Source organism: Panthera pardus, unplaced genomic scaffold (assembly GCF_024362965.1).
Source record: "Panthera pardus isolate Hobbes unplaced genomic scaffold, ASM2436296v1 HiC_scaffold_13, whole genome shotgun sequence".
Lineage (NCBI taxonomy): Eukaryota > Metazoa > Chordata > Mammalia > Carnivora > Felidae > Panthera > Panthera pardus.
The window spans coordinates 159,919,605-159,941,232 of record NW_026526688.1 but is presented as its reverse complement, the minus strand read 5'-3'; the positions used below and the strand labels follow the sequence as shown (position 1 = coordinate 159,941,232).

Here is a 21,628-nt window from a genome sequence, read left to right as displayed (position 1 = left end):
TGCTCAAGGTAATGCTTTCATCATTTTCAACAACAACAAAATCACTGGATGGAAACCTCTCCAGGCACACATTTTCAAAATACTTTTTCCAGAGAATGAATTTCCTTGCAAAGTAATTATCATTTATTAATAAAGCATCAACTTTATCAGAAAAGTAAGTAACAACTGGCTCTGAGCAGAATTGCTATTTAAGAATTATTTTTGGAAATAAATTAAACATGCTAATTTTTTCCACCAAAAATATCTCTTCTGAAGTATATGGCTGATAGTAGGCATCACTGAAGCAGTCCTGATATTTTTTTATTTTATTTTATTTTATTTTATTTTATTTTATTTTATTTTATTTTATTTTATTTTATTTTATTTTATTTTTATTTTATTTTATGTTTTAAGTTTATTTTTGAGAGAGAGAGAGAATAAGAGAGCACACGCACACAAGTGGGGGAGAGGCAGAGAGAGAGGGAGAGAGAGAGAATCCCAAGTAGGCTCTGCACTGTCATTACAGACCCAGTATGGGGCTCGAACCCATGAACTGTGATATCATGACCTGAGCAGAAATCAAGAGTCTGACACTTAACTGACTGAGCCACCCAGGAGCCCCAGTCATGATGTTTTAGTATACTTGTTTAGGTGTAAAAGAAAAAATGTGAGGCAAACTTAAATTTGACAGCTCTTCTTGGTGCAGTGGTATGACAATAAACCAAGGAACCACTGTGCATGCAGCATAAAAGATTTTCATGATCACTGTCCATGTTATTATAAGGTTTTATAATGATTCTACTAAATTAACTTGCCAGTGACATTCTTGATGCTCTTCTAGATTCAACTTCTTTTCAATGATAGCTTGTCTATGAATGAGGCAATGAATGCATTTCATGTATCGTACTAACTTTTCCAGGATTCCTTTCTTCACTCCACTCAATCAGTGTGTATAGGTGCCCCATAAAACGTTGTTTTTATTAAAAAAGTCATTTATTACTAGAACATATATTTCTTCTACTATACTCCTTTCTTTTAGTGGCTCACTAAAAAAGTAGTCCTTTATGTATTTCATTATTGAGACAAACACCTATACTTTCATTGAATACTATGATAAATTTTACATATTGAGTAATTTTTAAATATTTATTTCCTCAAATTTCCATCAACATTTTCTTGAACTATTCACTAAGGAATGAATTTGATTGCCACATTTTATCTGTGTATTACTTATCAATTACTAATACAAGTGGTTGATTTTTGTCTATTATTTAAATCATTTTTATGGTGGCAGAACAAATATTTCACAGATGGTATGTGGCTTTTTTTTATTTCTTTTTTTAATGTTTATTTTTGAGAGAGAGAGAGACAGAGTGCAAGCGAGGGAGGGGCAGAGAGAGAGGGAGACACAGAATCCAAAGCAGGCTCCAGGCTTTGAGCTGTCAGCACAGAGCCCAGCATGGGGCTCGAACTCACAAACACTGAGATCATGACCTGAGCCAAAGTTGGTCGCTTAACCAACTGAGCCACCCAGGTGCCCAATGGTGTGAGGCTTTTTATATTTTGTTTGAAAATACTCATAACTGGGGTGCCTTGGTGACTCGGTTGAGTGTCTGACTCTTAATTTCAGCTCAGGTCATGATCCCAGAGTTGTGGGATCAAGCCCCACATTGGGCTCCATGCTGAGCATGGAACCTGCTTAAGATTCTCTCTCTCTCCCTCTGCCCCTCTTCCCTGCTCATGTTCTATCTCTCTCTAAAAAGAAAAAAAAAAGAAAAATATTTATTACTGTGTATTATATTGACTGTAACTGCAACTTAATATCAGTGAAAAATATATAGAGATTTATATTCATATTCTGGAGACTTTATTTTAAAATGTTTTGGCTTTATCATGTTGTTAGTTGCCCACTTAAGGCAGAATATGCACTAAAAATAAAGTTCACTCCTAATAATAGTGGATGTAAGTCAGTATTTTAAATAGTTTTATTGATAGTTTCACATCTTGGGGACTGGTGTCTTGTCAAACACTAGGTCAACACTGTTTTGACCTCATGGTACTGGCAATGAGTTCATATTTGAGATTCTGGGAACCTTGCAGTGTCCTCCTGTTTATTTCTGTTATTCTGTAGATGTTTCTCTATAAAAAATAAAAGCACAACTCTCACAAGTAAAATAGACCCTGTGCTTGTCTTTGGGAACAACAATAGAGGAACTGAGGAGACTTAATCTGTCTGAAATCAGTGTTGTGGGGAGAAGACTCTTAGGTAAAAGAGTTGACAATGAGCAGCTTTGGCTCTGGACCCTGCTGAAGGGTTTATCAATATTACTAGTCTTTTTCAAAGAATGAGTTTTTTGGTTTTGATGACTTTTCCGTTTTCTACTTCATTGATTTCTGCTCTTACTTTTTTATTATTTACTTTTTCTTTCTTTGGATTTGTGTCTTTCTCTAAATCCTTGAGATAGATATATAAACAATGGATTTCTAAACTTCTTTTTTGATGTAACTTTAGCTACATTTCACCAATTTTTATTTCTTATTATTTCATCATTACTTAAGTCAAAAATTTTTTCTAATTACCATTGTGATTTCTTCTCTGACCCATTGGTTATTTAGATGTGTACTATTTAATTGTCAAACACTTGAGGATTCTCTGGTTATCACTAGTTTAATTGATTTCTAGCTTAATTGAAAACATACTGTGTTGAATGTCAATTAATTGATGAGGGTGCTATGACAATTCAATTAGGGAGGGAAAGTCTTTTAAACAAATGTTACTAGACTAAGTGGGAGGAAAATTAACCTCTTACCTTTGCATTACACCACAAACAAAAATTAATTTGAGATCATAAAGCTAAAACTACAAAACTTCTGGAAAAAATATAGGAGAATATCTTTTAGGCTTTTAAGTAGACTTTAAGCAAAGATTCTTAAAGGATACTGAAAGCACTAAACATAAAGAAAAAGTGACAAATTGGAGTTCATCGACATTAAAAACTTCTGATCATCAAAATACAGTTAGAAATTATAAAGGAAAACCACAGACTAGAGAAAATATATGCAATACATATACCTGACAAAGGACAGGTGTCAGAATGTGTAAAGCATTCCTGTAATTATCAATAATTAAAAAACCACAATTTAAAAATGGACAAAAGACTTAGAACAGACACTGTATAAAAGAAGATATTTAAAAAGCTATCATTGGGGCTCCTGGGTGGCTCAGTTGGTTAAGCGTCCGACTTCGGCTCAGGTCATGATCTTGCAGTTCGTGAGTTAGAGCCCCGCATCGGGCTCTGTGCTGACAGCTTGGAGCCTGGAGCCTGCTTCAGATTCTGTGTCTCCCTCTTTCTCTGGCCCTTTCACTCTCAAGCTCTGCCTCTCTCTCTCTCTCTCTCAAAAATAAACATTAAAAAATAAATAAATTTAAAAAAGCTATCGTTATTAGTCACCAGGGAGTTGCAAATCAAAACCTCACACTAGAATGGCTCAAACTGAAATTCTGCCAACACCAAATATCGACGAAGCTGTGTAAATTGGAACTCCTTATTAATAATGAGAGTATAAAATGATATAGCCATTTTGATAAAATGGCAGTTTCTTTTTTTTAATTTTTTTAATTAATTTATTTTTAATATATGAAATTTATTGTCAAATTGGTTTCCATACAACACCCAGTGCTCATCCCAAAAGATGCCTTCCTCAATACCCATCACACACCCTCCCCTCCCTCCCACCCCCCATCAACCCTCAGTTCTCAGTTTTTAAGAGTCTCTTATGCTTTGGCTCTCTCCCACTCTAACCACTTTTTTTTTTTTCCTTCCACTCCCCCTTGGGTTTCTGTGAAGTTTCTCAGGATCCACATAAGAGTAAAAACATATGGTATCTGTCTTTCTCCGTATGGCTTATTTCACTTAGCATCACACTCTCCAGTTCCATCCACGTTGCTACAAAGGGCCATATTTCATTCTTCCTCATTGCCACGTAGTACTGCATTGTGTATATAAACCACAACTTCTTTATCCACTCATCAGTTGATGGACATTTAGGCTCTTTCCATAATTTGGCTATTGTTAAATGTGCTGCTATAAATATTGGGGTACAAGTGCCCCTCTGCATCAGCACTCCTGTATCCCTTGAGTAAATTCCTAGCAGTGCTATTGCTGGGTCATAGGGTAGGTCTATTTTTAATTTTCTGAGGAACCTCCACACTGTTTTCCAGAGTGGCTGCACCAATTTGCATTCCCACCAACAGTGCAAGAGGGTTCCCATTTCTCCACATCCTCTCCAGCATCTATAGTCTCCTGATTTGTTCATTTTGGCCACTCTGACTGGCGTGAGGTGATATCTGAGTGTGGTATTGATTTGTATTTCCCTGATGAGGAGCGACGTTGAGCATCTTTTCATGTGCCTGTTGGCCATCCGGATGTCTTCTTTAGAGAAGTGTCTATTCATGTTTTCTGCCCATTTCTTCACTGGGTTATTTGTTTTCGGGTGTGGAGTTTGGTGAGCTCTTTATAGATTTTGGATACTAGCCCTTTGTCCAATATGTCATTTGCAAATATCTTTTCCCATTCCGTTGGTTGCCTTTTAGTTTCGTTGATTGTTTCCTTTGCCGTGCAGAAACTTTTTATCTTCATGAGGTCCCAGTAGTTCATTTTTGCTTTTAATTCCCTTGCCTTTGGGGATGTGTCAAGTAAGAAATTGCTGCGGCTGAGGTCAGAGAGGTCTTTTCCTGCTTTCTCCTCTAGTGTTTTGATGGTTTCCTGTCTCACATTCAAGTCTTTTATCCATTTTGAGTTTATTTCTGTAAATGGTGTGAGAAAGTGGTCTAGTTTCAACCTTCTGCATGTTGCTGTCCAGTTCTCCCAGCACCATTTGTTAAAGAGACTGTCTTTTTCCCATTGGATATTCTTTCTTGCTTTGTCAAAGATGAGTTGGCCATACGTTTGTGGGTCTAGTTCTGGGGTTTCTATTCTATTCCATTGGTCTGTGTGCCTGTTTTTGTGCCAATACCATGCTGTCTTGATGATGGCAGCTTTGTAGTAGAGGCTAAAGTCTGGGATTGTGATGCCTCCCGCTTTGGTCTTCTTCTTCAAAATTACTTTGGCTATTCAGGGCCTTTTGTGGTTCCATATGAATTTTAGGATTGCTTGTTCTAGCTTCGAGAAGAATGCTGGTGCAATTTTGATTGGGATTGCATTGAATGTGTAGATAGCTTTGGGTAGTATTGACATTTTGACAGTATTTATTCTTCCAACCTGTGAGCACGGAATGTTTTCCATTTCTTTATATCTTCTTCAATTTCCTTCGTGAGCTTTTTATAGTTTTCAGCGTACAGATCTTGTACATCTTTGGTTAGATTTATCCCTAGGTATTTTATGCTTCTTGGTGCAATTGTGAATGGGATCAGTTTCTTTATTTGTCTTTCTGTTGCTTCATTGTTAGTGTATAAGAATACAACTGATTTCTGTTCATTGATTTTGTATCCTGCAACTTTGCTGAATTCATGTATCAGTTCTAGCAGACTTTTGGTGGAATCTTTCGGATTTTCCATGTATAATATCATGTCATCTGCAAAAAGTGAAAGCTTGACTTCATCTTTGCCAATTTTGATGCCTTTGATTTCCTTTTGTTGTCTGATTGCTGATGCTAGCACTTCCAACACTATGTTAAACAACAGCGGTGAGAATGGACATCCCTGTCGTGTTCCTGATCTCAGGGGGAAAGTTCTCAGTTTTTCCCCATTGAGGATGATATTAGCTGTGGGCTTTTCATAAATGGCTTTTATGATGTTTAAGTATGTTCCTTCTATCCTGACTTTCTCGAGCGTTTTTATTAAGAAACGTTGCTGAATTTTGTCAAATGCTTTTTCTGCATCGATTGAGAGGATGATATGGTTCTTATCTTTTCTTTTATTAATGTATCATGCTGATTGATTTGCGAATGTTGAACCAGCCCTGCATCCCAGGAATGAATCCCACTTGATCATGGTGAAAAATTCTTTTTATATGCTGTTAAATTCGATTTGCTAGTATCTTATTGAGAATTTTTGCATCCATATTCATCAGGGATATTGGCCTGTAGTTCTCTTTTTCTACTGGGTCTCTGTCTGGTTTAGGAATCAAAATAATACTGGCTTCATAGAATGAGTCTGGAAGTTTTCCTTCCCTTTCTATTTCTTGGAATAGCTTGAGAAGGATAGGTATTATCTCTGCTTTAAATGTCTGGTAGAATTCCCCAGGGAAGCCATCTGGTCCTGGACTCTTATTTGTTGGGAGATTTTTGATAACTGATTCAATTTCTTCACTGGTTATGGGTCTGTTCAAGCTTTCTGTTTCCTCCTGTTTGAGTTTTGGAAGTGTGTGGGTGTTGAGGAATTTGTCCATTTCTTCCAAGTTATCCAGTTTGTTGGCATATAATTTTTCATAGTATTCCCTGATAATTGCTTGTATTTCTGAGGGATTGGTTGTAATAATTCCATTTTCATTCATGATTTTATCTATTTGGGTCATCTCCCTTTTCTTTTTGGGAAGCATGGCTAGAGGTTTATCAATTTTGTTTATTTTTTCAAAAAACCAACTCTTGGTTTCATTGATCTGCTCTACAGTTTTTTTTAGATTCTATATTGTTTATTTCTGCTCTGATCTTTATTATTTCTCTTCTTCTTCTGGGTTTGGGGTGTCTTTGCTGCTCTGCTTCTATTTCCTTTAGGTGTGCTGTTAGATTTTGTATTTGGGATTTTTCTTGTTTCTTGAGATAGGCCTGGATTGCAATGTATTTTCCTCTCAGGACTGCCTTCGCTGCATCCCAAAGCGTTTGGATTGTTGTATTTTCATTTTCGTTTGTTTCCATATATTTTTTAATTTCTTCTCTAATTGCCTGGTTGACCCATTCATTCTTTAGTAGGGTATTCTTTAACCTCCATGCTTCTGGAAGTTTTCCAGACTTTTTCCTGTGGTTGATTTCAACCTTCATAGCATTGTGGTCTGAAAGTATGCATGGTACGATCTCAATTCTTTTATACTTATGAAGGGCTGTTTTGTGACCCAGTATGTGATCTATCTTGGAGAATGTTCCATGTGCACTCGAGAAGAAAGTATATTCTGTTGCTTTGGGATGCAGAGTTCTAAATACATCTGTCAAGTCCATCTGATCCAATGTATCATTCAGGGCCCTTGTTTCTTTATTGACCACGTGTCTAGATGATCTATCCATTTCTGTAAGTGGGGTATTAAAGTCCCCTGCAATTACCACATTCTTGTCAATAAGGTTGCTTATGTTTGTGAGTAATTGTTTTATATATTTGGGGGCTCCTGTATTCGGCGCATAGACATTTATAATTGTTAGTTCTTCTTGATGGATAGACCCTGTAATTATTATATAATGCCCTTCTTCATCTCTTGTTACAGCCTTTAATTTAAAGTCTAGTTTGTCTGATATAAGTATGGCTACTCCAGCTTTCTTTTGACTTCCAGTAGCATGATAAATAGTTCTCCATCCCCTCACTTTCAATCTGAAAGTGTCCTCAGGTCTAAAATGAGTCTCTTGTAGACAGCAAATAGATGGGTCTTGTTTTTTTATCCATTCTGATACCGTATGTCTTTGGTTGGCGCATTTAGTCCATTTACATTCAGTGTTATTATAGAAAGATACGGGTTTAGAGTCATTGTGATGTCTGTATGTTTTATGCTTGTAGCGATGTCTCTGGTACTTTGTCTCACAGGATCCCCCTTAGGATCTCTTGTAGGGCTGGCTTAGTGGTGATGAATTCCTTCAGTTGTTTGTTTGGGAAGACCTTTATCTCTCCTTCTATTCTAAATGACAGATTTGCTGGATAGCTGATTCTCGGCTGCATATTTTTTTCTGTTCATCACATTGAAGATCTCCTGCCATTCCTTTCTGGCCTGCCAAGTTTCAGTAGAGAGATGGGTCACGAGTCTTATAGGTCTCCCTTTATATGTTAGAGCACTTTTATCCCTAGCTGCTTTCAGAATTTTCTCTTTATCCTTGTATTTTGCCAGTTTCACTATGATATGTCGTGCAGAAGATCGATTCAAGTTACGTCTGAAGGGAGTTCTCTGTGCCTCTTGGATTTCAATGCCTTTTTCCTTCCCCAGATCAGGGAAGTTCTCAGCTAGTATTTCTTCAAGTACACCTTCAGCACCTTTCCCTCTCTCTTCCTCCTCTGGAATACCAATTATGCGTAGATTATTTCTCTTTAGTGCATCACTTAGTTCTCTAATTTTCCCCCTTCTGGATTTTTTTATCTCTCTTTTTCTCAGCTTCTTCTTTTTCCATAATTTCATCTTCTGGTTCACCTATTCTCTCCTCTGCATCTTCAATCCGAGCCGTGGTTGTCTCCATTTTATTTTGCAGCTCATTAATAGCATTTTTTAGCTCCTCCTGGCTGTTCCTTAGACCCTTGATCTCTGTAGCAGTAAGTTCTCTGCTGTCCTTTATACTGTTTTCAAGCCCAGCGATTAATTTTATGACTATTATGCTAAATTCACTTTCTGTTATATTGTTTAAATCGTTTTTGATCAGGTCGTTAGCTGTCGTTATTTTCTGGACATTTTTTTGAGGGGAATTCTTCCGTGGTCATTTTGGATAGTCCCTGGAGTGGTGTGGAACTGCAGGGCACTTCCCCTGTGCTGTCTTGAATAACTTGCGTTGGTGGGCGGGACCGCAGTCAGACCTGATGTCTGCCCCCAGCCCACCACTGGGGCCACAGTCAGACTGGTGTGTGCCTTCTCTTTCCCTCTTCTAGGGGCGGGATTCACTGTGGGGTGGCGTGGCCTGTCTGGGCTACTTGCACACTGCCAGGCTTGTGGTGCTGGGGATCTGGCATATTAGCTGGGGTGGATCGGCAAGGTGCACAGGGGTGGGAGGGGCAGGCTCAGCTCGCTTTTCCTTTGGACATCCACTTAGGGAGGGGCCCTGCGGCACCAGGAGGGAGTCAGACCCGCAGGAGGGATGGATCCGTAGAAGCACAGTGTTGGGTGTTTGCGCGGTGCCAGCAAGTTCCCTGGCAGGAACTGGTTCCCTTTGGGATTTTGGCTGGGGGATGGGCGAGGGAGATGGCGCTGGCGAGCACCTTAGTTCCCTGCCAAGCTGTGCTCTGTTGTCAGGGGCTCAACAACTCCCCCTCTCGTTTTCCTCCAGCCCTCCCGTTCTCCGAGCAGAGCTGTTAACTTATAACCTTCCAGAGGTTAAGTCCTGCTTGCTGTCCGAATACACTCTGTCTGGCCCCTCTGCTTTTGCCAGCCAGACTCGGGGGCTCTGCTTTGCCAATGGGCTTCCCCCTGCCCCGGCTCCCTCTCGCCAGTCCATGTAGCACGCACCGCCTCTCCGCCCTTCCTACCCTCTTCCGTGGACCTCTCGTCTACGCTTGGCTGTGGAGAATCCGTTCTGCTAGTCTTCTGGCGATTTTCTGGATTATTTAGGCAGGTGTGGGTGGAATCTAAGTGACCCACAGGACGCGGTGAGCCCAGCATCCTCCTACGCCACCATCTTCCCAGAAGCTCCTGGCAGTTTCTTATAAAGTTAAACATTTGTCAACCCTGTAACCTAGGAGTTCCACTCCCAGGTGTTTATCCAAGAGAAAATTTATATTCACAAAGAGACATGTACTAGAACATTTATATCAGTGTTATTCATAATAGCCCTAAAATGGAAACAACCAAATATCCATTCATAGGAGAATTTATTATAAGTTGTGATATTTTCATACGATGGACTATGGCTCAGCAATAAAAAGACGTAAACTATTGATGCACTCAACAGTGTAGGTGAATCTCAGAGACATTATGCTGCGTGAATAAAGCCAGACGCAAAAGAGTACGTTCTATGAGTCCATTTGTGTGTGGTTCAGAACTAATCTACAGTAATAGAAATGGGAACAGTGGTTTGCCTTTGGGTTGTGGCATTTGACTAAAAGGGACTTGAGGAAACTTCCTGGAGTGATGGAAATGCTTTATATTATTATTTTGTTGGTGGTTACACAACAACAGTTTCCTTTATCAAACTGTATCAAAACAACAGTTTCCTTTATCAAACTGTATCAAATTGTACACTTAAAAGTGTATTCTGGAGCTCCTCGGTGGCTCAGTTGGTTAAGCATCCCACTCTTGATCTCGGCTTAGGTCTTGATCACAGGGTTGTGAGTTCACGCCCCACGTTGGGCTCCACACTGGGGATGGAGCCTACTTAAAAAAAAAAAAGTAGCATATTTTACTGTGTGTACATTTTATTTTGCTTTAAAAAATTTACTATTATTGCTATTTCTTGTGAGTCTCTATTATTTCAAACAAGTAAGCTCAGAAAGTACTCCATGGTTTCTATTTGCTGAAATTTCTTGGAACTTATTTTATGACCCACACACATATGGTTAACTTCTGTAATGTTTCATGTGTACCTTGGAAGAATGTGTGGTCACGGTTGTTGGATGCAGTATTCTACATAGGTTACTAAGGCTGAGTTTGTTGTGTTATTAAACTCTTTTGTATCCTTACTCTTTGTGTTTTTTTGGTTATTTTTGTGACTTAGATATGTGTTGAAATATTTTATAATCTTTACAATTTCGAACATATTAGTCACAGTTTTTTAGTTTTAAATGTTTTTATTTATTTTTGAGAGATAAAGAGAGAGAGAGAGAACACAAGTGGGGGAGGGTCAAAGAGAGAGAGGGAGACACAGAATCTGAAGCAGGTTCTAGGTTATGAGCTGTCAGTGCAGAACCCAGTGCGGGACTTGAACTCATGAACCATGAGATCATGACCTGAGCTGAAGTCAGGTGCTTAAATGACTGAGCCACCCAGGCATGCCACTAATCATAGTTATTTTAAAAACAATATCCCTGGTTGTCTCTGGGTCCTGTTTTCATTGTCTGTTTCTTTCTTGAACCTATTCCCTGGTATACCTAGTAATTATTGATCGAATAGAGGACATTTTGTATAAAGAATCACAAATACTGTGGATGATGGTGTCTCTCTCTATGGAGCTTACTTTTGCTTCTGATAGGCAGTCAGAGTAGGGCAGACCTCCTTAATCTAATGAGGGACCAAAGTGACTTGATTCTTAGCTCTGGAACTTTTTTGGTCCACTCACTTTATGTGCCTCTAAGCAGCTGCTTTCTGCTTGGCTTCTCAGCAGTTTTGCCCTGTGTCTCTTAAAGATCAGTAGATGTTTTGAAAGGAAAAGCAGTGTAATGACTTGCCTCAGTTTTGTTTCTCTTCTCCCTAAGATCTTGGCCTCTCATGTTCTGGCTACCTTGGTAGCACTCCAGTGCCTTTAAACAGGTTTTAGATATATTTATCTAGCTTTTCTAGTGGTGTTCAGTGGAAAGTTGGTTTGATACAAACTAGCCCCTCATAACCAGAACTGGGAATCTTTCTCTAAGCCTGTACTATCAGCTCCTGGTCAGGGCTAGACATCCATTGTCATCCTAAGATTTGAAGAGATTTCTTTCTGTATCATTGTCCCAGAAAGTTGTCTTCTTTTCTTTGGCTATGCAAAGGGAATATTTGAATCTGGGGTTATCCCCTGGATATTTCCCACATCCATTCCAGTTAAAATATACTGTCACTATGTCACAGTTTTTATTCTGGAGTGTTTAGAAGAGGTTGTGCATGCCCTACCCCCAGAGAGCCCATTAACCTCATTAATTCTGTTATTGGTGTTTGAATAAAAAAGTGCCTTTGCTACCTCTGGGGGGGAGGGGTGGAAACAGTCTAATGATTACTGCCTTCAGTTCTCTGCTAGGTTGAGTTTGTGTCTTCTAGCTCCTTGAATTTTAGCTAAATTACCATGAGAAATAAATGTGAGAATTCTGTATATAAGAAGGATTGGAAGCCTCTGTATTCATGGCCATGATTTTTCCAGTCCCTTCAAAAGTAGAAACAATTTACAATAAATGCTTTTAAGAGTCTAGAATAAATTTAGGCTAAGGAATGAAAGTTTAATATTATTAAACCTAATTGAAAACCAGAAAACAAAATAAAACAAAACAAAAACTCCTTTGTACTGACTTCTGCCAGAATGGAAAAGAGATTCATTTTGAAGGCTTCCCAAGAGGACTGAAGGTATAAAGCTCTTGATGTTTTGTTTTTTCTCAACAGTTCACAAGAGCAGTGATCCCCAGATTTTCTCAACAATGTATCCCATTTCCTGAAACACTTCACCACTGATCTCCTTTTTACAAGAAGAAAATTTTGGTGGACCGTTACCCAGCAAGGAAAGGACGTTTGGCTATTAAGATAGGTAAGTCATTTGTTTAGAGGACGGGGAGGGAAGTAGCTTATGGAGAAAGTACTAAAGAGCATTTTATTTAATGTGAGTGGGATTTTAGAAATTAGTATGCATTTCACTATCAAGTTAAAAGATCTTGGGGCGCCTGGGTGGCTCAGTTGGTTGAGCATCCGACTTAGGCTCAGGTCACAATCTCGTGGTCCGTGGGTTCGAGCCCTGCGTCGGGCTCTGGGCTGATGGCTCGCGGCCTGGAGCCTGCTTCCGATTCTGTGTCTCCCTCTCTCTCTGCCCCTCCCCCATTCATGCTCTGTCTCACTCTGTCTCAAAAATAAATAAAAACTTTAAAAAAAAAAAAAAGATCCTTGTCGCTGATGACCTTCTAATTCTAGATTTAATACTCAGCTCTTCTACTTACCAGATGTGTAAACTTGGACATGTCACTTAAATTCTCTTAGCCTCCTTTCTTTCATCGCAAATGAAAAGCTTTGCCAATGGGAGGATGTAATATAAAAATGTAATCATCACTGTATTGTTTTGTTACTGTTATAAAATTCTATGGAATAGTTAGTGGCCTTGTGTCTCATGGTACATCTGGACCGTAGAGCTTGATACTGTGAATTTGGAGACTCCATCTTGAGTGAGAGGAGTGGGAGACCTTCCCCACGTGCCTCCCCTGTAAGAACAACATTATACCATTCTCTTGTCTACAGGTATATGCTACTTCTTAGAAGTTGGTGCAAAGGATGAAAGTTAAAGATAAGATCAAAAGAAAGAAAATAACTATCTGAGTTGTTATGACAATCATTAGTATTGTGTGGATACATTATTTCCTTTAACCCACATACCAAATCTTGTAATATGGAGGCTATCTATACCATGACATTTTTCCTTAAGGTACAGAATTCCTTGGGGCACCTGGGTGGCTTGGTCAGTTAAGCATCCAACTCTTGATTTTGGCTTAGGTCATGATCTCATGATCTGTAAGTTTGAGCCCTCTGTCAGGCTCTGTGCTGACAGTGTAGAGCCTGCTTGGGATTTTCTCACTCCCTCTCTCTCTGCCTGTCTGTCTCTCTCTCAAAATAAATAAACATTTAAAAAATGTATATGGGGCGCCTGGGTGGCTCAGTTGGTTAAGCATCTGACTCTTGGTTTTGGCTCAGGTCATGATCTCACAAGTTTGTGAGTTTGAGCCCCACGTTGGGCTCTGCACTGACAGTGCAGAGCCTGTTTGGGATTCTTTCTCTCCTACTTTCTTTGCCCCTCCCCACTCATGCTGTCTATGTCTCTCTCAAAAAAAAAAAAAAAAAAAAAAAAAAAAAAATATATATATATATATATATATATATATATAAAGAGAATTCCTTAGTGAGTCATTTAAAAGAAGATATAAAGAAGATATAAATCATTCTGATTTATCATAATTTGAAAGATATTATTGAATGGTAGGAATCTTAAGTTTTTAATTTTTTCTGATGTTTCATAGTACACATGTACAGTTTTCTGTAATTACAAAGTGATTAATTAAAAATAAATAATGGATTTGAAAAAAACTTTGTCAAGAACCTGTTATGAACTAGATACTGTTTTAGATGCTTGTTCCTATAAGTGAGCAAAACATGAAGATCCCTGCCCTCGTGGAGCTTATGTTCTAGCATAGAGGGAGACAGATAATAAATACTGCATGTAATAGAAAAATAAATTACCAGGCTATTAGAAGCCAATAAGAATATGGAAAAAAGAAAAAGAACTGCTGAATAAGGGGAATTGGGAGTGCTGGGTGGCACAGGAGTACAAATTGCAGTGTTTAAGTGGCAGAGCCAGGGTCAGCTTCATTGAGGAAAGACAGGAAGTAGGAGTTCACCCTGGGTGTGTTCTAGGCAGAGGAAGCAGCCGATGCAAAGACCCTAAGGAGTGAACATGGTGAGATATTTCAAGCACAGCCTCCTCACAGGAGGAATGCTCCGGTGAGCTGGAGCAGGGGGGAGGGACAACAGTGGGAGGTAGGTTCAGAGAGGCAGTGTTGGCTCCAGAGAAAATAAGGTCATTTCCTTGATTTAAATACATAAGAAAAATTACCTTCTGGCCTTGTTTTCTTCTGGCCTACTTGGTTTATTCTGTGTTTGTTTCCCCTGCATTTAACACACACACACACACACACACACACAGACTCATTCTAACTAACTAACTAAATAAATAAACCTCCCCCACCTTATTAGTTTCTTAGAGCTGCTGTAACAAGTACCACAAACCAAGTGGCTTGCAATAGCAGAAATTTTTTTTCTCACAGTTCTGCAGCCTAGAAGTCTAAAATCAAGAGAGGGCCATGCTCCTTCTGAGACATAAAGGGGAGAATCCTTCTTTGCCTCTTCACGGCTTCTGGTGGTAGCCATCAATCCTTGTCTTTCCTAGGTTTGCTTGTGTCACGTCAGTCCCTGTCTCTGTCCTCACATGTCATTCTCGTGTGCTTGTGTCTTTATGTGGCCATCTTTCTTTTTCTTAGAAGGACAGCAGACATACTAGATTAAGGACCCTACTCCAGTATGATCTCCCCTAGTACACTTACAATGACCCTATTTCCAAATAAGGTCACATTCTGAGGTACTGAGGGTTAGGACTTCAGTGTACATTTTGGAGGCACAGTTTAACCCATAACAGTAATAAAGAATAGGTGTTATTATTCCTGTCTCACTGGTGGAGAAATAGGCTCAGAAGGCTTAAGTGACTTGCCTAAAGTCAGCATCAGTAAGCAGAAGAGCCAGATTATTGCAATTCAACATGCACTGCTGTGGCAGTGATGTGAGGATGGAGGTGACAAGGATTTGTTCCGGCCGAGGACAGGAATCGCATACATACGACATTGCATTCCCCATGCATACTGCTTAACCTCAAGACAGCTCAAAATTGGTGCTCTATCTCAGCATTCCTATCAGAGAGAAAATAGATGCCCCCTCTATAACCTACTTCCCATTTGCGTTTCATTCCATAGCATGACCAACATAGAAAACAGATGCTATTTCTCTCCTTTTGGAATTTTTCCAGGAAAGTAATACTGTAATTTCTGTGGTATATAGAACGTTTTGTGACAGCATCACATGGGTTTTTCTCACACAACATAGGAAAATATAACATGGCTCTCTGAGTCAGTTGGCATATTGCAATAGAATCAGGGGATTTTGAAAGCATTGAATGTATTTTGCTTTCTCGTTATATTTAAAAATTCTTACTTAATATGAAGCTTGTCTAGCCATTTGTGAATCTGAAATCAGCACTAGAGCCTTATTTTCAGGCTTAGTCTTAAGGGTTACACCTGAGAAAAGGGAAGGTTACATGAAAACAGACCTGCACACTTTTCTGTGAGTCACAGTGAAGAGTGACATCCCTGGGTCAGGCTAAATGTGGATGAAGCCACCAAAGGCAGTATTCCCAGAGGAATGTCTAGATCTTGGTCTAGAAAAAAAAATATCGCAAAGCTAAGTGTTAAAGTCTGGGTGGTGAGACAAACTGTGGTTGGAGAAAAAGTCATAAGGTCAAAACCAGAAAAATTGGAGGTATGTCAAGAAGTAAGTAGAATGTGAGACAAATGGAATGGTTCAGAAAGTTGGTTGGGTGAGGACTTGGGAGGCCTACTTGTCTGTGGCCCTGAATGCATGGTGTGGGGTGAGAGGGGGGAGATGTTGGGTAAGACTGGGCAGTCCCCTACCTGCTTTTAAATATAGTTGTTAGCAAACATAAGAGATTCTTAAATATGGAGAACAAACAGAGAGTTACTGGAAGGGTTGTGGGAGGGGGGATGGGCTAAATGGGTAAAGGACATTAAGGAATCTACTCCTGAAATCATTGTTGCACTATATGGTAATTAACTTGAATGTAAATAAAAAAAATTTTTTTAAATGAATATAGTTGTTAGCCATTTTTTGATGTTACATAGTCTTGTAGTTTCTTTTCAAAGCCCCTTCTTTTAACTTCTGTTCTCAATATGTTTTTATTCCTCCTAAGTTCGTGGGCTTCTCTTTTCACTTAACAGCTGACTGCTTTGGATCTGTGTGTTGAAGCGTATATTCTTCTTAGTATCAAACAAGAAGGGAAAAACTGCCTCCCTTCCAAAGATGCTTCTATTCTGTTAAAATTAATTTTCTTTGACTCTGAAAGAGTGTGGCAAGAGCAAGGTCTTCATATTTTTCTACTGAATTAAAATGGCCCATAGTCTTTGTCTCATGTCCCCGAATGCAGCTAGGCCACCTGGGTGTAGTGTGGGCGGCTGGCTGAGAGGCTGGTAAACAGGTGCGCCCCATGGACATTTGATTATCTAGCCCTGTGATGATCAGTTGCTGCTCTTGCTGTTGCTGCTGCTGCTCATTGTCAAGGGCCAAGCAAGTCAGGGGTCATTGATTTGAATTACTTCCCTGTGACAGACATTCTGGGAATATACTAGGCTTTTCGTAGGAAAGGCCAAAAGGTGACAAGTATTAGAATTTAGAGACCTACTTAATCCCTCTTATCACTGTGGAATGGGAATAAAGTCCTCCCTATTCCCCAGCAGCGGTAGATTGTGGAGCAATGCGAAATACTGAAGCCCTCAATTATAAAACATTTTTTTTTTAATTTTTTTTAACGTTTATTTATTTTTGAGACAGAGAGAGACAGAGCATGAATGGGGGAGAGGGAGACACAGAATCCGAAACAGGCTCCAGGCTCTGAGCTGTCAGCACAGAGCCCGACGTGGGGCTCGAACTCACAGACCGCGAGATCATGACCTGAGCCGAAGTCGGCCGCTCAACCGACTGAGCCACCTAGACGCCCCAACATTTATTTTTTTTTAATTCAGGTGAAATTCATATAACATAAAGTGAACAATTTAGTGGCAGTTAGTACATTCAGAACATTTTTATCACCCACCAAATGAAAACACTGTACCCCTGAAGCGCTTACTCCCCATTTCTCCTTCCCCTCAACCGCTAACAACCGCCCATCTGCTATTGCTAGGGATTTACCTATTGTAGCGATTTAATATAAATGGAATCATATAATATGTGACTTTTTGTGTCTGGTAAAACATTTGTTTTTAAATGCAGGTCATCGTTTTTGTTGTTTTTTTTTCCGATTTCCTCCTGTTATAACACTGGGAGAGCTGGGATGCTGCAGGAGTGTTAACATCTCTCTAATTATGCCCTCAAAGAAAAACCTTCAGGAATACCTGCTTCACTTCTGCTGCGGGTGGGTTTCTCTTCATGAGACAACTAGCAGTTTAGAATTAAGTTACTTAATTTGCAAGGATAGGAAGAATTCAACTGTACTTCAGGATAGAGGTCAGCCCCCCTTTGGCATCCTTTCCCACCACCTCCAATTTCTGTCATTGTCTAGTGGTCTCAACACCAATTTATCCCATCATCCAAATGAACCTGTAATTGATACTTTGGCATCAGGATAGCTAGAGATTATATTGCTAGCTAAGCGACAAAGCATAGTCTCCCCCACCCCAGGGAGTTGAATGATACCAGCTGTTGAAGATGAAAATTTGAGAAATACTTTACACTCTCATCTTTTGAGGAGGCTGATCATCCTGCCTCCTCCCTTCTCTCCCCTGTGAAATAGAGGCTGCTCAGGGAGGGCTGTGCGATGCAGACAGCAGAGGCTTGAAATGAGATTCCTCTCTCTCTCTGCCATATGTAACCCAAGATGCATTGTGCAGATGAAACTGGCAGAGAAATAGGGAGCTGGGTGGCAGACAGAGTTCTGAGGGCACCAAAATTCTAGTTAAATCCTTTTGCAGAAGCAAGGAAGCCTGCTGGTCTAATGATGCAGAACCCAAGAATTAAATTGGCATAGAGCTAGTGCTTTCAGAGAACGCAACCTCTGTAAGTCTGTGTTCTGTAGACCCCCTGGGAGTGGGATGAGAGTTAAATACAGGACAAATTATGACTTGCTGCCCTCAGATGGTGATTATCATGTATGGTATTGTGTGCCAAGTATGACTGAAACATCAACTCTCTGCTCCAAAACATCTCTTCCAGGGACCTGAGAATAGCACCTTTATAGTAACTAATCGATTGACAATGTTCAGCACAGTGACAGGGATGGGGTGGGGCATTTTTGTCATTTCCTTCCCTTCTCTCCCTTTCTCCCCCCTTCTTTCATCTCTTCCTATCTCCCTCCCTCCATTAACATGTTTGGAACTTGTTATGTGCCAGACACTGTGCCAAGACCTAAGGATATGAACTAAGACCCTGCCCTCCCTCCCGTTACCTCCTCTCTGCATTATGTTCTCTTGCAGTTGCTGAGAATTATAAGTAGTTGTATGCTGGTCTGCCTCCTGGAGAAGGAAGTAGCTTCTAAAGGCCGGAGTCTTTGCCTTTGACTCTAACATTGCCCTAGCAGAAGTTTATGGAATTGAATCCAGATATGTAAGCAGATAACCGTATAAAATGCGATTAGTGATATTTGAGAGAGTTCTGCACAGAGTGCTGGAAACCACAAAGGGCAGAGTAAACAACTGCCACGGGGAGCCGCAGGGCCTCCCAGACTTGTCATTCGAGCTGCCTTGAAAGATGAGCAGGTGTTTGCCAGACAAACAGGGGCGGGGGCACACAATCTCCAGAGGTCACACCTACATGAATGTGTTTCTTGGGAGGAGCCCTGTGATCCTCTAAATCCCACCCTTTCTTTCTTTAAGGAACAGTCAGAAAATAAGTGTTTGATTCACCACTCTCTTTGGATCAAGCCTACGGATAGTGCAGGCATCTCTTCCAGAAAATGAGAAGCCTTATTTCTTCTAGGGGCTAAAGGCCCCTCCCCCACCAAAAAATTCTGTTGAATTCCTTACCTCTAAAATGCCACATGTTTTACTCTTCCTTTTTCATTTTGAAATAAATGTTTAAGAAAATTCTTTTTCTGAGTCGGTTTGAGTGGAGCCAAGATTTCACTTCGATAATCCTTTCACCATTTCAACAAATGTATGCCAAGTGCCTCCACTGCTCTAGAGTTGAGGCTTACAAAGAACAAACAGTGAGACAGTATCTGCTCCCAAGGAGACTAAAGCTGACACGAAACAGGAAGCTAAAGTAGCACAGACATGGTCCCCCTTTCCCATTTACTGTTAAAGCCTAGTCTTCACACACATAGAGTTGGCATTGAAACTTTTTCAACAGATGACTCCAGTTCTGAACAGAAGTTTAGAGGTCCAAGGAACAATAAAAAGGCTATATCCTTACCACTAGGAATATTTACCAGGAAAAGCAAAAAACATCTGTAGTCTAAACTTTACCAGGTACATATTTTAGGGAGTCTCAGAAAGTCTATTCCATGCAGAAAAATACCCCAAAGTTTTATATTAAGTGTTTGGTTGTATTTTGTGTATGTATGTATGTATGTATGTATGTATGTATGTATGTATTTTTAATTTTTTATTTAAGAGAGCATGAGCAGGGGAGAGGGGCAGAGGGAGAGAGAGAATCTTAAGCAGGCTCCATGCTCAGCTCCATCCCACAACCCTGGGATCATGACCTGAATCAAAGTCAAGAGTTGGACACTTAACCACCTGAGCCACTCAGGCACCCCCCTGCCACCCCGCAAATTTGTAATTCTGATTCTTGCACAGACAAGGATGTGGCTTACCAAGGCTTGTCTTTCCCCAGTAGGGAACAACTTAGTTCTTGGGTCAGGTAGTGCCTGTCATAGGTAGGGTTGCTTACTCTGATGCCACCACTGCACAATGCCCTTCTTCTCTTCCCTCTCTTCTCATCATCATCAGCCTACCTGCCCTTAAAAGACAAATTCACGGGGCACCTGGGTGGCCCAGTTGGTTAGGCATCTGACTTTGGCTCAGGTCATGATCTCGCAGTTCACAAGTTTGAGCCGTGTGTCAGGCTCTGTGCCTTCAGATTCTATGTCTCTCCCTCTCTCTGCCCCTCCCCTGCTCATACTCTCTCTCTCGTTCTCTCTCAAAAATAAACAAACATTAAAAACAGTTTTAAAAAAGACAAATTCAAATCCCAGCTCTTCATAATTCATTCTCTGACACCCCCAACTTCCTGGAAATGATTCATTTTTTTTCTCCAAACTTCACAGCCCATCCTGCCCATATATACATACATACATACACACACACACACACACACACACACACACACACACACACAGAACCTAATGTTTTCTACCTGGTTTACAGTTTTTGGTAAATATGTCATATCTCATATTAAATGATGATTTCCTTGGAGTCAGTAATATTTTCTTCTATATCTTTATGTCTCACCTCCTCTTCCCTCATCCCAATACCTATCACAATGTAAAGCTAAAATGGACACTCAATAATAATTCACTGAAACAGCATCAGTGGATGGAATTTCAGTCTAGATAAATGAATATCTGCATCTCTTCTGGGTGCCATTATCCATAGCATAAATCCTTAAAGCATTTTTTCCCAAAGTAGGCTCCATGAATAGTACTGTTAAACAGTCCTTAAAATGTCTACGGTTAAGTACTTTTGGAAAATTCTAGTTTAAACAAAGTTAAACAGAATTCTTCACTGTAGGACTTCTCAAATTGTAGGCACTGAGAGGGAGATAAAGTGAATAATGTTTCCCCCATTTATTTGATCACAGAAACCTCGATAATTTTTCTCAAGATGTGTATTAGTTTCCTATTGCTATTGAAACAAATTACCATGAAGTTAGTGCCTGAAAACAATGCACATTTATTATTTTATAGTTCTGGAGGTCAGAGGTCTAAAATGAGGCCATTGGGCAGTGTTCCTTTTGGATGCTCAAGGGGAGAATCCCTTTCCTTGCCTTTTCTAGCTTCTGAGACTGCTGCCTTCCTTAGCCTGTGGTTCCTTCCTGCACCTTCAAGGCCAACAATGTAGTGTAGGGGTGGAAAAATGTTCCCTTTCAGGTTCTCTGCCTGGTTTAATAATGAAATGGACATAAGATAACTTAACAGGAGAACAACAAATTTAATTTCATATGTACAGGAGCCCCCTAAAAATATGAGACTCGAAGTGTCCAAAGCAGGAATCTTCTATACCTCTTAGGCAAACAATAAATTTGTGAAGAATTGACAAAACAAAGAGGTTTGGGGTTGGGGTACTATTTTAGTGAAAAAGTAACAAAGTTTGTTTATTTATCCTCTTGGCCCTGACTTGCCTCTCTGCTAATAAGGATGCCTTCTACCCTCTTGGCACAGGGTGGGTATCTTTCACATAAGAGAGTTATTTCCTGCCTTCAGGGAGAGCACAGGAGAGTTAAGAGTGTCCTTCTTGCACTGCCTGTTTCCCAAGAAACTTTAATTCAAAATAATCAGTATGCCAAAATGGCATATTTTGAGGTGGCATATTCTGCTCCCTTCATTAGAATCTTCCAGTCTTTCTCTGGCCTCTGCTTCTGTCATCACATCTCTTCCTGTGACT

The 21,628-nt window shown here is 39.9% G+C and overlaps 1 protein-coding gene across 1 annotated transcript in view; it reads left to right on the top strand.

Moving 5' to 3' along the window:
* Window positions 1-21,628, top strand: part of LOC128776462 (translation initiation factor IF-2-like) — a 180,782-nt gene that overhangs the window by 155,284 nt on the left and 3,870 nt on the right. The window contains exon 6 of the mRNA XM_053900719.1: window positions 12,099-12,240. Within this exon, the coding sequence (XP_053756694.1) occupies window positions 12,099-12,114 (16 nt within the window). The 3' untranslated portion in view covers window positions 12,115-12,240. The remainder of the gene's footprint in view (window positions 1-12,098; window positions 12,241-21,628) is intronic.